We start from the raw sequence: 15,855 nt of genomic DNA on the forward strand, positions 1-15,855 counted from the left end.
AATCATCTGCTATTGTTTTAAACTCTTCCTAATTTCTTAGCATAGGTTTCACATTCCTGATAATTTACTTCAGCTACATTTTGCTTTATTATTTTTTTTCTCCATAGCCAGAAGTAAGTTTGAACTTCAATTTGATTTGCCTGTTAGAAACTTGCTGTAAAATTGGAATTTAGTTTTAGTTTTTCCAGAGGTGCTTTTGTGTTTGAAAAACAGAGAGATTTTAGAAAATTTTAAAAAGATCTGTTGGGAACCTGAAATACAAGAAGAAAAAAAAGGTTTATTTATCTTAATCTTCCTGATTTTTTTTTTTTTAATGTAAAATTGATGTTTAGGTAATATGCTCAAGTGTGGAAATGGAGGTAACCAGTAAAACCTGATTTTATAGTATGTTTTAATATGATTTAATATGTTTTAACAGCAGATCCTTGGCTTGGGATCTTGAAAGGCTGATGCGTATTTTTTAATCTCTGATCCTGAGGATTCCAGGCAGTCTGAGGGAGCAGAGCTTGGACCATGGTTTTTTCCAGGACTTTTTCTGTCTTGTGTGGAACGAGATGGGCTTTAAGGTCCCTTCCCACCCAAACCACTCCAAGTTTCCATGAAATACTGAAATTCCTGCAGAGATATTTTTGCAAATGTAGAAGGATCTCCTGCATGAGTTGGTGCTTCTGTGGAATGGGAGATGTCCCTGGCGTGCTTGGAAGGAAACTTCTCTCCCAATTCCCATTCCTGCCGTGGATGCCAATGAAGGAGTTGCCTAAGTGGGACCTTAAACCTGGGATTTGAGCTTGCCTTAGGAAGAAAGGCCGCAGAGGGTGGAGGGATTTGTGTGGTTGGGTTGGTTCAGGTGGCCATTGGAGAGCCGTCAGGAAATACTGGATTTACTGAAATTTCATCATCATCGAAGACTGGTTTGGGTTGGAAGGGATCATCCCATTCCACCCCCTGCCATGGGCAGGGACACCTTCCACTATCCCAGGGTGCTCCAGCCCAGCCTTGGACACTTCCAGGGATGGGGCAGCCACAGCAGCACTCAGAACAGTCCCTCTTGGCCTGGATGAGGAGCAGGTTCCTCCCAAGTCTCCCAGGAGCTGGAGAAGACCAGGGACAAGCTCGGCGCTCCTTTGCCTGTTTCCTGGCCAGGGGTGCAGCTGTGAGAGCTCAGATTGGAACTGTGGTTCTCAGCCTGTTTGAGGAGCAACAATTCCTGCTCCTCAGAGGTTGTGAGGCACTTCTGGAGAAGGGCACAGCAGTCCCAGTGTTTGGTCTGTGCCAGAGGCTACGGAATGTGTTCCCACAGGAGCAGGGTCATCTCTTCCTCTGCTGGGTAATGGTTGCTCAGCATAGTGAGGAACCTCCAGCCCCAGATAAGGAGTGAACCATTTCGAGGTCTAGGCAGGTGTTTCCCTCATCTCCAAAGCATCCATTCTTCTGCCAATCCCATGGAACCGTGGCTGTAATTCATGAGAGTGCAACACGACCCTCCATGGGCAGTCCAGCGGCACGGGCGAGGATGCTCATTGTGTAATGTGGCACCTCAGCACCTCAGCTCGGGTAGAAAGCTCCCCTCATGAGCCCAAATTCGTATTGTTCTGGGTTATTCCCTGTCAGCTGTCCCTAGATTTGTGACATCTGCAGTGATCACAGTTGATTTTGCAGCCCCTCAAAGGAAGACCAGGATTTTTCTCGGTGGCTTGAAAAGTGAGAGACTTCAGCAATCGACATTTTACCTATTTCTCCTCAAGCCAGAAGGGACTTGCAGGAGTGTGTTCAGGAGCAGGGACAATCCTGATGGGTATTCATCTGCTGCTCTTCAACCCTGCTGGTGTTGGAGGCTCTCATCTCCTTGATTTGTTCCTCTGCTTTATTCCTAGAAGGGTTTTCCGTGCTGCAGGATACGGGGGTAGTTGTGTGTGGAATGAGCACGGAGCAAGGATGCAGGAGGGTGGTGGTTGTGATGTCCTTGCTCTGTTTTCAGGCTGCAGACACCAGTTCCTTTGGTCTCCCTGGATTTCTGACTGCTGTGGTTCTACTTTGGATGTTCCCACAGCTCCCTGGGAATGCCCAGGCTGAGGCACAAGGAGAAGGGATAACCTTGAGTGGTTCAGCCTGTGCTGCCTGGACATCCCACTGCGGTGTCTGCCCTTTGGTTTTTGGGGGGTTTGGACTTTGATGGATCCCTCAGAGGAGTCCATGATTTTATTCCTGCTCAGCTGTGATCGGTTTTCCTCTTCCATAGGGTCCAGTAAGTTTTCCTGCTGCTCCTCTCAATTGTCATTTGGTTAAACACGGGTGACACAAAGCAAGATCTGGGTAGAACAAAACCCAGTTCTTTATTTGGTGTCTGTTTGACCATTCTTTGTTCTCCTTACCCCACTTTTTGTGGTGCTGGGGACAAGACCTACAGACATGGTGTGATGGATGGGGGTGATGCTTGGACTCGGTGATCTTGGAGACCTTTCATTCCACGATTCCAAGATTTTCAACAGCAATTTGCTAAATTTGCTGGTTTTTGCTGGTCCCCACTCCTGCTGACCAAGGGATTTGTTGTCAGGGTATCCTGGTCCTGCTCTGCTGTGGAAGTTATTGCCAGGAGGAGTTATTGTTACTGCAATTCCACCAGCAGTGTGGAGCTTTCCATGCCCACTTTGTTGAATTGTGTTTCTAAACTCTGGTAAAGAGATTTCTCTGAGAAGTGGCTGCAGTTCAATGGTGGATGAAATAATCTCTTTATATAAATTTGTTTGGAGACCTCAGGGAAAAGCAGCGTAATATAATTGTAAGAATATATTTAATATTAAGGTTGTTGTGAATTGTCTATTTTTTTTTTAATAATTTTCTTTTTTTTTTTTAATGTTTTGTGACAGTGATTGAAATTTGCCATTTGCAAAATCCCCAGATGGGGATGGGGAGGGTGTTTAGAATATCAGGAACAAATTAGGGGGGTCATTCTCACTGGTTTGGTGCTTTAACTTCTTGCAGAAGTATCAGCAATCGCAGTTTTGCAAGAAATTGTGAAATATATTTGAGGATCATCCTTTAATTCCACAGGAATTAACCCAGGGTGGTGAAGCCCCCATGTAAACCAGAATATTTAGATATTCCTTTACCTTTTTTACCAGGGCAGAGACAAAGCTTTTGTCAGTAGGACACAATGTTAGTTTTTGCTCTTAAAACTCAACCCTCATTTGTGCAGATGAAAAATAAGTTCTGTCTACTTCAAATCCACAGGAAAATAAACGTTGTACTGTGAAGCTTCCCTTAAAAATCATAACTGTATGATTTGTTGGTCTATGGGTTTTTCTATTAAGAAAAAACTATCAGGAGCTTGAAAAGCAGTATATATGTAAAGAGAAAATTTGTTAACTGATATGGGAAGATCTAACCCCGGGTCACCTGCAAATCTCTCAAACAAGAGCTCCAGGGCGAGTCCTAATTCCAGGGAGTAAAAACGAAAATTAAAGCTGTAGCTGGTGACTCCTCCAAGTTACCCGGGGTGGATTCATTTGAGTTTCCTTGATTGTGCTGGTGACTGGAATGTGAAAGGGATGGGAGAGGTCTCCTCAGCCACTTCCCGACCCAAGGATCTCCATGGAGACAGAAAAATAACCTGATGGTCTGTCAAAAGTTGCCTTTCATAACCAGAGGCATTCATTAAATAGGAGATGAAGCAGGAGACAAACTTTGGCATTTTTAACCAACCTTGGGAAAAAAAAAAGCGCCTTTTGGAGCTGGTGCTTTATGGAGCGGTTTATCCAGGTTCCACTGGTATTCCATGGCCTGGGAAATACTCTGTTAATGGGGCAGCTTTATTGATCATTTGCCCCGTTTCTGCAAATCCTAAACTGTCACATGCAGTAGGTGAACCCACAGCAAATACAGTACAGGTTCAAAAATACCAAATAGTGGAGCTAATTCTGCAAATTCAAACTGTTCCAGTTGCGTTTGGAAAGGCTGGAAAAGCTTCTGATCAGGGGACGTTGGTGATGGACAGGGCAGGGCTCAGAGATGTTCTGGCGTGGCTGAGGGAGAGTCTTGGTGGTGAAAGGCTAGAAGTGACTTTTCTGAGGTGGGAATAATCATGGAATCTTGGAATGATTTAGTTGGGAAAGGGCCTTAAAGCTCAGCTTGTTCCACCCCCTGCCATGGGCAGGGACACCTTCCCCTATCCCAGGCTGCTCCAAGCCCTAATGTCCAACCTGGCTTTGGACATTTCCAGGGATCCAGGGGCAGCCACAGCTTCTCTGGGAATTCCAGCCCAGCCCCTCCCCATCCTCCCAGGGAACAATTCCTTCCCAGTATCCCATCCATCCCTGCCCTCTGGCAGTGGGAAGCCATTCCCTGTGTCCTGTCCCTCCATCCCTTGTCCCCAGTCCCTCTCCAGCTCTCCTGGAGCCCCTTTAGGCCCTGGAAGGGGCTCTGAGCTCTCCCTGGAGCCTTCTCCTCTCCAGGTGAACATTCCCAGCTCTCCCAGGCTGGCTCCAGAGCAGGGTGGCTCCAGCCCTCAGAGCAGCTCCGTGGCCTCCACTGGAATTGCTCCAGCAGCTCCATGACCTTCTGGAGCTGGGTGGTCCCTGAGCTGGATGCAGGACGTTCTAACAAGAACATCAGATTGTTCCTGGATACTCTCAAAGTGTGTCCTGCTTTTTTTTTTTTTGTCTTCCTTTCACTCTGGGTTTTCTTGTGTCACTGCTACCACTTCACTATTTAAAATTCGTCATGGAAAGTATGAAAACACACCAATGATCATCTTCTTCTCGATCCCCAAGGTTTTTGGGCATCGTCTGGGGTAGAAACACCCCAAATTTTCCAGCATTTGAGCCGCAGCTGCCACACTTGGATCCCTCAAGACGAACCTGCCTCCTAAACCTCTCGTTTCCCAGCAATGCACAAAAGCCTGGTGCTTAGGGGAGGAGGAAAAAAAGAGACAACATTTTATGATGAGTTCTTTTAAAAGAGTTGTTAATGTTCAGTAAAGCTGCTGCTTCCCTTTTCCCTGAACTGTGGGCAAGTGGAGAAGCACCGGCCGTAAAGTTGTCGGTGCTTGGCTTTGGTTTATGGTCGCCGAGGCTGCCCCGTAATGGGAGCTGGGAAAAAGGTAAGCACCGTGGTTCTAGCAGTGAAAAATCTGCCTAATATAAATACAGCAAAGTTCAGCCCCGCTCCCAACTTGAAAAATACGGCTGCAGCATTGTGTTTGCTCGTGGAGGGAAGGGAGGAGCAGAGCGTGGCCTCGCCAGCAATTTATCCGAGGCAGGGAGAAGAGGTAATCCATCTAACTGGGGAGTCTCGGTGGCATTGCAGAGAGGAGAGCACAGGAGCTTTATTTAATTGAGAAAATGAATCAATTACAATGATGTTGCATCATCAAATGCAAGGGAAACAGCGGCGATGTCGTTACACCGGGTAACAGTGTTAAAAAGTAATTGAGTGTCTTAAGCATTTTGAATCAATTCCAGGTAGTGGCACAGCTACCTTAATGCAAAATTTATGAAGATGATCTCCAAATAATATGTTGCCATCAGAATTGTGTAATAAAGGCTGGTAACGATGTGTGTGTGAGTGAGGCCACGGCTCTGCCTCGCTGGGGCCGGGCCGGGCTCCGGCGGAGCCTCCAGTGTCACAGGGACAATTCCCTAACACTTGGATTTGTGTTGCTTGATTTTTCATTAGGAGGGCTGAGTGCTTTTATTAGAAATGATATTTTAAATCTTGCTCTGAAATTGGATGTAATCATATCTGTGTTGGGGCCGCTCCGTGTGACCCCACCTCTATTCCTTTCTGTGACAAGACCTATTTTTCCAGTAAGGAAATGTGAGTGATGATGTGTTTGGATAAAAACCTGGATCGCCTCTTCCTGTGCTCTAATGTAAAGAAGCTCCAAATCATCCCTATTGAATAAGCCGAGTCTATTTTGTCATTTAACATCTGGAAGTGAAGTAGGAAAAAAAAAGGTTTTTATAGCCACGGAATATTTTGCTTATTAGCAAAACCAGCAAATTTATTCCGTTGAATTGTAATAGATGGAGATTGACCATTAAAAAATATAATGGGCTGTTTGTGCCTGTTTATTATTGTATTTTCCTCCTTGGAAAAAACAGAATGATACTCAGTAACTTTGTGTGCTGCTGATACACCAATGAAAGACTTGAGGTGCATGTCACCAGCTATTTCCTTGGTGCTGGTTTTCACCCTCCTCTCTATCCCATTTTACTACCGGAAAAGTGTTCCTGGAGGATCCTGCCTCTGGCTGGGGATGGGGAGAGAGCTTCCAAAGCTGCTGGCAGCCTGCAGCATTCATCATCCTGGCACCAGACGAGGGAGGATATGGAATGGAAGGGGCAAGGCAAAGAAATGGGGTTAGGAAAGACCATTTTCATTGAGGATGGTGTTCTGTTTGCATCAGGATTACGTTGGGTTGCCAACAACTTTGTGTCTGGTGGGGAAAACCAGGTAATTAATTACTCCCACACATTAGAAATGGGGTGACTGTAGAAATTCCTGGGAGAGCAGCATCCCAAAATTCAGTGTTGTTTTACCATGTCCCTGCTCTGTGCTTTGTGTTTCATTCTTTGTGTTGGGATTCTGCCTTTGTTTCTGTCTGCCATCGAAGGGAATGTGGGTCAGGATATTCTGGAGCTCTTGAAGCAATGGAAGGAAGGGTCTGTTACTGCAAACTGTGGATGAATTCCCTTTGCCACCCCCACCCCCCCAAACTGATGTTCAGAAATTAAGAACATTAAGAGACAAATCTTCCCTTTTCAGTTTAAAACAACACAAAGTTCACCAAACTTGCCCGTCTCGTAGGTGGTGATGCCCTACTCAGAGTCCAAGGAAAACTGGGTGGGGATAGATAAAAAACTTGGGGAAAAGTGGAGTATTAAAGGCTTTCCTGAGCAGCAGTAGATACTTCAACCACATAATTAAAGTTTTCTTCACAAAAAAGGGATTGTGAGCAGAGCCTGGCAGTAATCCAAAATTCTAATTTCTGACTATGATTTAATTTCAATTTTAAATAAATCGGTTTTTAATTTAAAAAGAGTGAGCTTCATAACATTAGCAATGATTGCAACATTAAGCCCAGTGTTCACAATCTAGCAATATAAAACATTATTTATATCTGAATCGTAAACAGCCTTTTGAAATGGATTATGGTTTTTCTTCCTATTCTAATACAACCTGGAGGGTACTAAAAAGTGTTGTGTGAAATTAACATTCTGCTGACTTTCGCCTATAAATGAGAAGCGAGCTATTAACATTTGTGTATTTTCATTATGTAAATTGTGTTAACACATGCCCACAAATTGCCACCAGCGATGCAATAATTTTCTCTCAGTGATCATAATGTGTCCAAGTGAGTCATTTTGATTATGACATGCTAATTACATATTGTCTTTTTTCAGATTCAGAAAAACCAGGGATCTTTAATGGTAAGCTTTATGAGTTCAGAAAAAAATTCACTTTTCTTTTTCCTGATGGCTGCTTCCTCTGCATGCTTGAATGCCTTGTTTTAAACTTAGCAAATTGCATTTTGAAGAAAATGCAAACCTTTAACTGCCTGTATTAGATTAGGTACCATTAGAAATAATAGAACATCCTGAGCATCAATGTTTTTATAAGAGTTTGCTGCTGTTGATTAATCTTGCTATATTTTATTGCATTAATGATTTTTTCTTTCCACTCCACTGTAAAGATATTGCATATAGTCTAATACTTTTTCCCTCTCTCCTTGCCATTGCAGCCTCTCCAGTTATTGCAGTGCATTGTTGATGAGGTGAGTCGTCGTCTTATGTGCTTTCACTCCTAAAGTCATTCCTAATGGAGTGGAAAGCTTATATTTTGTTTCCTAATGAAGCACAATGCCCGACATCCTCCCAGCACAAGTTGCCTGGTGCAGCTTGGAGCTCTCACACATGAACTGGCCTGGTCCCACTCTGTGCTGGTTTTCTGCTCAAAATATTGAGTTTATCCAGGACTTGAGTGCCTCACAAGCTGGTGCTTTGAGCTGTCGAGGTCCTGGAGCCTCCTCAACCTCATCGTGGGAGTTGTTCCTCTGATGAGTTGGGACAGGGACAATCAAGTCTTTAGTGTGGGTGTATTTAAGGAGGTTTAGATGGGCAAAAAGGGGCATTTGAACAAGGAGAGAAAACTGAGGGGTAAGCAGGAAAGCATCTGAATGTCACCCAAACATTTTTATTCAATCAGAAGGCCAGAATAAGAAGCTGGGATGCAGGAGATCCAGGTGGAAGAAGGAGACTGGATTTCGGTGGCAAAACATCAGATTTCTGAAGTGAAACATCCCTTGCATCTCCCACCTCCCTCCCCAGCAGAGCCGTGGCAGGGTCCTAATGCTGATCAATAAGGAAATAGCTGAGGGCACACTTCTGTCAAGTTTGCTCCATTTTTAATGCTTATGAGGTGATGCTGCTAATTAGGGAGCTCCAACAAGAAAAAAAGAGCCATCACTCTTTAAACACTTGCCTCAGCCTCTAGCAGGATGTCGTTTCCAGCTCCTCAGGTTGAGTGGCTGAGTGTGGATGAGTCTAAAATGTGTCTAAAGTCATCCAGCTACCTGCAGCCTGTCCCTGTAACGTGTTTGTTGAGCTTGGTGTGAGCCAAGTCCTCATCTCTGTTGTCTCCACCTACCTGGGCTCACCTCAGTGAGCACTTCTGCCCTTCTCTTAGAGGATGACTTTGTGCCTTGGCTGAGCTTCTTCCTAAAGGTGGCATTTGGGCCTTGAGGGGTGAGGTTACAGTAAAATGAACAAGTATCCTCTCTAAAGGCAAGTTCTCCCAGTCTCCCAGCTCTTTTCCCTGGCTCTTGCTGGAGATCTGGTTCTTGGGGCGCTTTTTAGGGACTTCTGTTTCTTTAATCTCTTCCTTCCATCGTTATTCCTCTTACACACATCTTTGGTTGAGGCGTGGCTATTCCAGAGCACCAGTGCTGTCTGTACCATCAGAAACAGGCCCTCTCCATCCTCAAGGTCAGTTACAGACAATCATGATTTTAGCTGTGTTTTGCTGCTACACAAATCACTTTTAAAGGGGTGCTGGTGCCTGACTCTGAGCTCACTGTTCTAAAACACCACCCTGAGGAGCTCATAGTGTGATAGATTATGGTTGGACCTAATGATCTTGGAGATCTTTCCCAAACCAAAGGATTCTGTGACCTTCTGGCAGCTTTCACATCTTCTCCTCAGGATCAGAAGTGCTCCAGTCTTCTCACAAAAGCTTCAAGCAGGGAACTTTGTGCGGGCTATAAACATCCGAGTGCCGAACTACCTTCACCATTGGCATTTGGGCATTTTTAAACTTGTTTCATGTTCCACAGCAAGTGAAGTCATCATTCTCCTGAGGCAGTGGTCAGAGTGTGCTGTGTGGGCAGTTAAAGCTCCAGGTGACAGAGCACAGCTCAGCTGAAAGTTCTTTAAGTGCCACTCGCTTTGTTTTGGACACACTCGATGTCAGAGTGGAAGTATTCAAGGTTAGAAATCTTGCTATTGTAAGGCTGATTATTTTGGGTCCAATTTTCCCCTTGGCTCTAAGGAGGTCCTAAAGGCCCCTTGATCCTTCCCCCTGGAGCTAGCTAAAAGTTCTGGAGCCAGAAATGTTTTAAAGTGATGAAATGGAGACCTCGATTCTTTCTGGTAGTTGCTTATTGTATTGGTGGTCATGGGATTTGGTAGAACTTCCACCAAAACACAGCAGGAATCCAAGTGAATGTTCATTATCATTAATTCATAGGATTAATTAATTCAACTGCCCAGAGAAGCTGTGGCTGTCCCATCCCTAGAAGTGTCCAAGGTATCCCAGGTCCAAGGGCTTGGAGCAACCTGGGATAGTGGACACTATGGAATAAAAACTGCCCATGGGAGTTTTTAGATGTTCTGCAGCAGTGAGATTTTTGGAGCTGGTTTTAAACTCTTAGTGAAATACCTGAAACACAGTGGGTCACTTTGGCACTTTGCAAAGGGTGTTTGTTCATTTTCTAGGACTTGAATTGACTCGCAGAAAGGATGAACAAATGATTTGAGAAGCAGGATAATTGAACCAAAACGAGCCAGGCGCGATGGTTCTTCTGAAATCACAGCAAACTGTGCCTGATGGGTTTTGTTGAGAAATGATCTTATGGGGCTGCTAATGGCATCGGGGCTGGGATTATTTTTTAATGGCAGAATTAGTGAGGAGCTCTGTGTGCATGGGAAACATGCCTGCCAGAACCTTTATTTTTTACCATGTGGTGACTTACAGTGAGCTCTGATCCAGCTCCAAATAAGACACGCTCATTTAAGCAACAATCCTAATTGGAGCAGCATCTCCCACCATGACAAGATTCCTGCTCCTGGCCCAAAGATGGGGATAGACTCATTGGTAATGGAGTTCCTCCTGCCGCAGCCGGCAATAAAGGCAGGCTGCTGTTATTTGGGAGCTGAGAGCCATTTAATATTCCAGCACTCGGCTGAGTTTGTCTCCAGCTCCGGGAAATGCTGCATGGGAAGCGCTGAGCGGCGCAGATGATTCCCGTTGGGAAGGACACGCGTCGCTTGCTGTGTGTGCAGCCTTTCCAGAGCGCTCCCACATGAAGGAGAATGGAGTGGGGCTGGAAGCAAGAGCCTGGCTTGGAAGATGTCCTGGATGTGGCCCTGTGTTTCATGGTAGCGCAGCCAAAGAATTTGCCATGGAGCAGGGTTGTGCTTCCCAAGCAATGGGTGCAGTTTCAAACAATTCGTAAAAGTTTTTGTCATCGGAATCTGTTCCAGATACACAAAAAGATTAGAAATAGAAATTGGAAATGCAAACCCCAGAGCCCCAGGAGTGGCTGAGGGAGCTGGGAGGGGGGCTCAGCCTGGAGAAAAGGAGGCTCAGGGGAACCTTCTGGTTCTGCACAAGTCCCTGACAGGAGGGGGCAGCCGGGGGGGTTCGGGCTCTGCTCCCAGGGAACAGGGACAGGAGGAGAGGGAACAGCCTCAGGCTGTGCCAGGGGAGGGACAGGTTGGATAATGGGAAAAATTTCCCCATGGAAAGGGTTGTGAAGCATTGGAACAGGCTGCCCAAGGCAGTGGTGGAGTCACCATCCCTGGAAATGTTCCAAAAAGTGTGGGTGCGGCACCTGGAGGCAGGGTTCAGTGGTGAACCTGGAAGCGCTGGGTTGGCAGTTTGACTCGATGGTCTTGAAGATCTTTTCCAACTTCAACAATTCCATGATTCTATGACTGGAGAAATGCAGGTCACCCAGTTTCACTTGGTGTGTTAACTCTGAAACGAAATATTGTAAGTGGAATCCATCGGTTTTTAACATTCTCACTGCTTGGGGTCTCACAGTCTCCTGTGATATTTTCTCTTGAGCTGACGGAAGAAATCTTACCCGTTCCTTGTTCAGATCCCTGCAGATCTCCAGCAATTAAATGGGCCACTTAATTGTTCTCCTGGCTGATATCTGCAAGGGTCACTCAATGAATCAAATTCCACTTCCAAATTCCAAGTACTGTAGCACTGAGTATAATTCTGCATTTGCCTTTTAATGCATTAGAAATTCTCAGTGTAATAAGAGGTAAATGAGACAGGTCTCCATTTCCAGGTTGGTAACTGGTGGATTACTGCACCTCTGCAGAAAAATATGGGATTAGGTTTTTCAAGAAAATGAGAGCTCTGATTGTAGCATTTTTTGCATCCCTTGCAGAGGGTTGAGAAGTGATGTTATTTGCAAAGCTCTTCTGAGCTGTGGGTACTTATTTCCCTGGTATCTTGTATTATGTGGGAAATCACTGTTTAGAATCATTTTAGGTTGGAAAACACCTCTAAAATCATCAAATCCAACCATTTAGTTGCTTCCTCAGCTATATTCCAGCTGCATAATTCCTGAAACCTTCTAAAAATGTCATTTTTCCTGATCTCTGCTCAGCTCAGCATTCCTTGGGTGGTTGCAGCTTGGGTACAAAGATCCCAAAAGCCCAGACCCTGGAGCTTTGTGTTTTTCAGCATTTCAGCTTCCCGTCCTTTGAATCCCGTGGGATTTGGCTTTAGAGGTGGCTGCTCTGCATCTGGAGAAGGCTGGATGGACAGAAAGCTGGAATGCATCCAGTAGAGTCCTATGAATTTTCCTTAAGCTCTCCAGGGCTATTTTGTTTAACCTTTGTGTAGTTGGAGTGTCCCTTCTAGGAAAGCAATTCCTGCCAGCCCCTGGAGCAGTTCAGTCACCAGCTCTGTAGTTAAACATCAGCTCTGCTTTCCAACCTTTTCTTCTTCATCACCTGAGATAAATGAATTTTGGTTTCAAAGGTGCCATAGTTTGTAATCTCACTGTAATTGTGATTTAGGTGTTGCTTTTGGTTTATTTGGTTTTTGTTGTATTGAATTGGGGAAGAAAAGTACTCAATTTTTGCCTGTCAGTTTTAAATTATTTTATTATTCCAATTCCATCAGAAGCTTGGGGAGGGAAGAGTTCCAAGAGCAAATCCCGGTCTGTACAAACAGGAGGCAGCATTGCAAAACCTGCCTGTTTTAACAAGTCAGGCAGAAATTGAGAAGAAAAATTAATTAGTTGTCCTCATGAATCCTTACCCTGATAGCTTCATGAGTAAGTAGAGAGAAGCTTTCCATGGGTTTCTTGAGCATTTCTGTTAAGTGCCCCCACAGAGATACTCGGTCTCACAAGACTGCAGTTTAATCTAGCTCAAGGACTTTCCAAACTCCACAAATCAAAGACCTCTTTTTTTTTTTTTTTTTTTGTCTCCTTTTAAATCTGTACTCCAGGAACATTTAAGAGCATCACTTAATGCTGGTGGGGTGTTAACGCTGAGCTGTGAAGCATTTCAGTGTCAATATGTTTTCAAATTTTCCCATGGAAAAAAATTAACTTGCACTTAATACATTTTTCTGTATAGTTGTTGCTATTATCTTTTTTTTTTTTTTTAATGTGGTTAAATAGATCCCTCTACTTATTGGAATAGCCTTTAAAATTCCTGGGATGTTCAGCTTGATCAAATAACATGAGAGGTGTTTCCTCTCAAGCCCTGAATTCCTTCACCTTATGAATCCACACTGCATTTTGCTCTTGCTATAAATGCAGTAAAAAACTCCAAAAGGCTCAGAATGAAACAAGATTTAATTTCTTTTTCTTTAGGAATTTCTCTTTACATTCTCAGGTGTTGATTTAAATGTGTGAAACCTGAAAATTTCTGGAGTTTTGTAGATTTCCATAGGTTATGCACTTGTGTGTGTGTGTGTGTGCACCCAAACCTACAATAATTTGTCCTGTGGATATGCTGGTTTAAGGTATAGTTTTATGGAGACAGAAACTGTGACCTTACCAGTGTATGAGATTCAGAGACTTATATAGGAACAAGGTAAAACCACAGGTAGGAATTGCTGAATAATTACCTTTAGACCAACCTGAGCAAGAACCTTCCCAGGAGGACAAGCTCATTTAATGGTTCCTAAAACTCAATCTTGTGGATGTCAATGGTCATGCTTGATTATTTGCAGCAGTGTTTTATGAAAAAGCAATAAAAATGCATCGGGAGGGTACAGAGGAGGAAGGGGAACAACAAATGGGTTGAGTTTTTCGCCGGGTCCCCTCAGTGTGCGCAGGTAGGGGCTGGTGTCGCGCGGCGCTGCCTCGGCTCGCTGAGATGTGTGGCTGTGTGTGTCTGCCCAAACCTGCCGTGCTCTGCTGCCTGATGAGCGACAGGAGACCAGCCAGGAGAGGGAGAAATTCTTGGTTTGTTTGAGAGAAAAAGCAATTACAGTTCTGGTGGAAGGATTAACCTGTTTTTGCAGGCCCTTTGGAGAGCCCCGCTAAAAGGCACAGAGCCTGGCGAGGGGAGGAAGTGCCATGTCCCACACTCTGGATTATTCCTGTTCTTAATCCCTTCTTTCCTCCCTTCTTCTTGGCTCTAAAAAATATCCCCCGGTAACAAATCCTACAGCCAAATAATCCCAATATCCGCTGGGTTATTTACCCAGGAGCACCCACACGCGTTCCTTACAGAGGGAGGCTCCTGATATTCCCAGGAAATTGAGGAGCAGCGCTGTTGGGAGACGAGCTGGTCGTCACGAGGTTTGAGGTGTTAAGGTGGGCTGTGTTTTGGGGATGAAAAGCTGGTCCTCATGAGGCTTGAGGTGTTAAGGTAGGCTCAGTGTTTTGGGGATGAAACGCTGGCCTTTCGACCCTGGTTCTGTCCAGCTCGAGCTCTGGAAATAAACGAGTTTCCTGTGCTGCTCCAATCCCAGAACACAAAACTTCACACCAAGATGCCCCCACAGATAATTTGTCACATTTGGCACCTGCTACTAAGAAAAGAGCAAGAAGTGACCTGGTGCAGAGATGTAATCATCCTTCACCTTCCTGCCCGGGGTGGGAGCCGAGCGGGAGCAATCCAGGAATTCTTTCAAGTCTGGGCCTCAGAGCCACCTCCAGCCACTGCTGGCTTCTGCCAACTTGTTACTTGTCAGAAATCCCCTGCATTAGGGTTCTTCAGGCCTTTTGAAGTAGATTGGCTGGAAAGGCAGAAATAGATTTTTTTGTTGTTGTTTTATATATATATTGTTTTAGGAATGCTGTGAAGAAAGTCGTCTTGTAAGAGTAAATTGAAAGTCAGACCTGGATTTTATTTTTATACAGAGAGTGGGTTTTTTAGGAATATTGTGGAAGAAAGTTGTCTGGAAGGAGTAGATCCAAATTGGGAAATGGATTTTATTTTTATATGTGTAAGTTTTTTAGGAATGCTGTGGAAGAAAGTTGTCCTTGTAGGAGCAAATCTGAATTTGTACAATACTGTCATTCACTGCTCTCATTGTAGCCAAGGACCATTCATTTAAGAGCTGGACTTGGTGATCCTTGTGGTTCCCTCCAGCTCAGAATATTCTGGGAACTACAGTGCATTTATTACCTGTAATTGCACCTGGCAGCATCTAAAACTTGTTTTTCTAAAAAAAAAAAAGAAATTTATAAAATCACGGTTTGGCCACAAAGTGCAGTGCAGCTACCATAGAAAAGTAAATATATTTTTGAAAGCTTTAATATAAGAGAAACTGGAGTGCATAAAAATTGTTTAATCCTAGAGCTTTTGAGGGCTGAGGTGATAAGGCAGAAACACTTTGCAAAGCACAGGCATTATTTATGAAATGCTGCCATTTCAGCATCCGTGGAGGAGTTAGAACAGGAGAGAGTGCCCAGAGGAGATGCTCATTGCACAGGCAGGGAGCGCTGGGGGAGCCCAGAGCAGAGAGGAGCTGAGGTTTGGTTTGCTGGGTTCTGGTAACTTCCCTCCTGTGGCCATGGAGCCACAGGACCATGGCAGCTCCTTCTGCACAAGCGGAGCTGAGGGGAAAGAACGGGGAAATTTAACCCTTCCCAGACAGGGAGTTCACAGAGCAGCAGGAGTAAAACCTGTTTGGTTTTGGGATTCCACTGGGAATTCCAGCCTCTGTTGCTACCGAGTTCTTGTAGGACGTGCTGGTAGCAGCTGTCCATTGTTCCATCCATGGGGCTGGCCCCAAGGGAGAAGGAACATGGATTGGATCCCAAGTTTTCCATCGCTACCCTGATGGCATCACTCAAACTTTTTTTCCTCTTGCCCTTCCCTCGCTCAGTGTGCACAGTTGGGCTGGTTTGGAGAGATCAGAGGCTGCTCTTGACTTCTCCTGCAGCAGATCCCCGTTATGGAAATGTTGCTTGGATGCTCAGGGAAAGCTGTGTTTCCTGATTTTCCAGTTAGAGAAGCTGTGGGATTTCTCCTTCAGGAAGGATGTGATAAATCTCAGGCTTTCAGTTGTTCTGAGAAAATGTTTCACTCTCAAGAAATTGTGTGTTGGGGTAAGACCCCTGATGGTATGGAAAGCCTGGGGGTTTTT

General features: G+C 44.8%; 1 protein-coding gene across 2 annotated transcripts in view; it reads left to right on the plus strand.

Moving 5' to 3' along the window:
* MAP2K5 (mitogen-activated protein kinase kinase 5) overlaps positions 1-15,855 on the plus strand; it is a 121,164-nt gene that overhangs the window by 80,763 nt on the left and 24,546 nt on the right. For both annotated transcript variants that reach the window (XM_082290415.1, XM_082290416.1), the window contains exons 18-19: positions 7,404-7,430; positions 7,742-7,774. In XM_082290415.1, the coding sequence (XP_082146541.1) occupies positions 7,404-7,430; positions 7,742-7,774 (60 nt within the window). The remainder of the gene's footprint in view (positions 1-7,403; positions 7,431-7,741; positions 7,775-15,855) is intronic.

The sequence above is a fragment of the Coloeus monedula genome (genome assembly GCF_965178545.1).
Source record: "Coloeus monedula genome assembly, chromosome: 14".
Taxonomy (NCBI): Eukaryota; Metazoa; Chordata; class Aves; order Passeriformes; family Corvidae; genus Coloeus; species Coloeus monedula.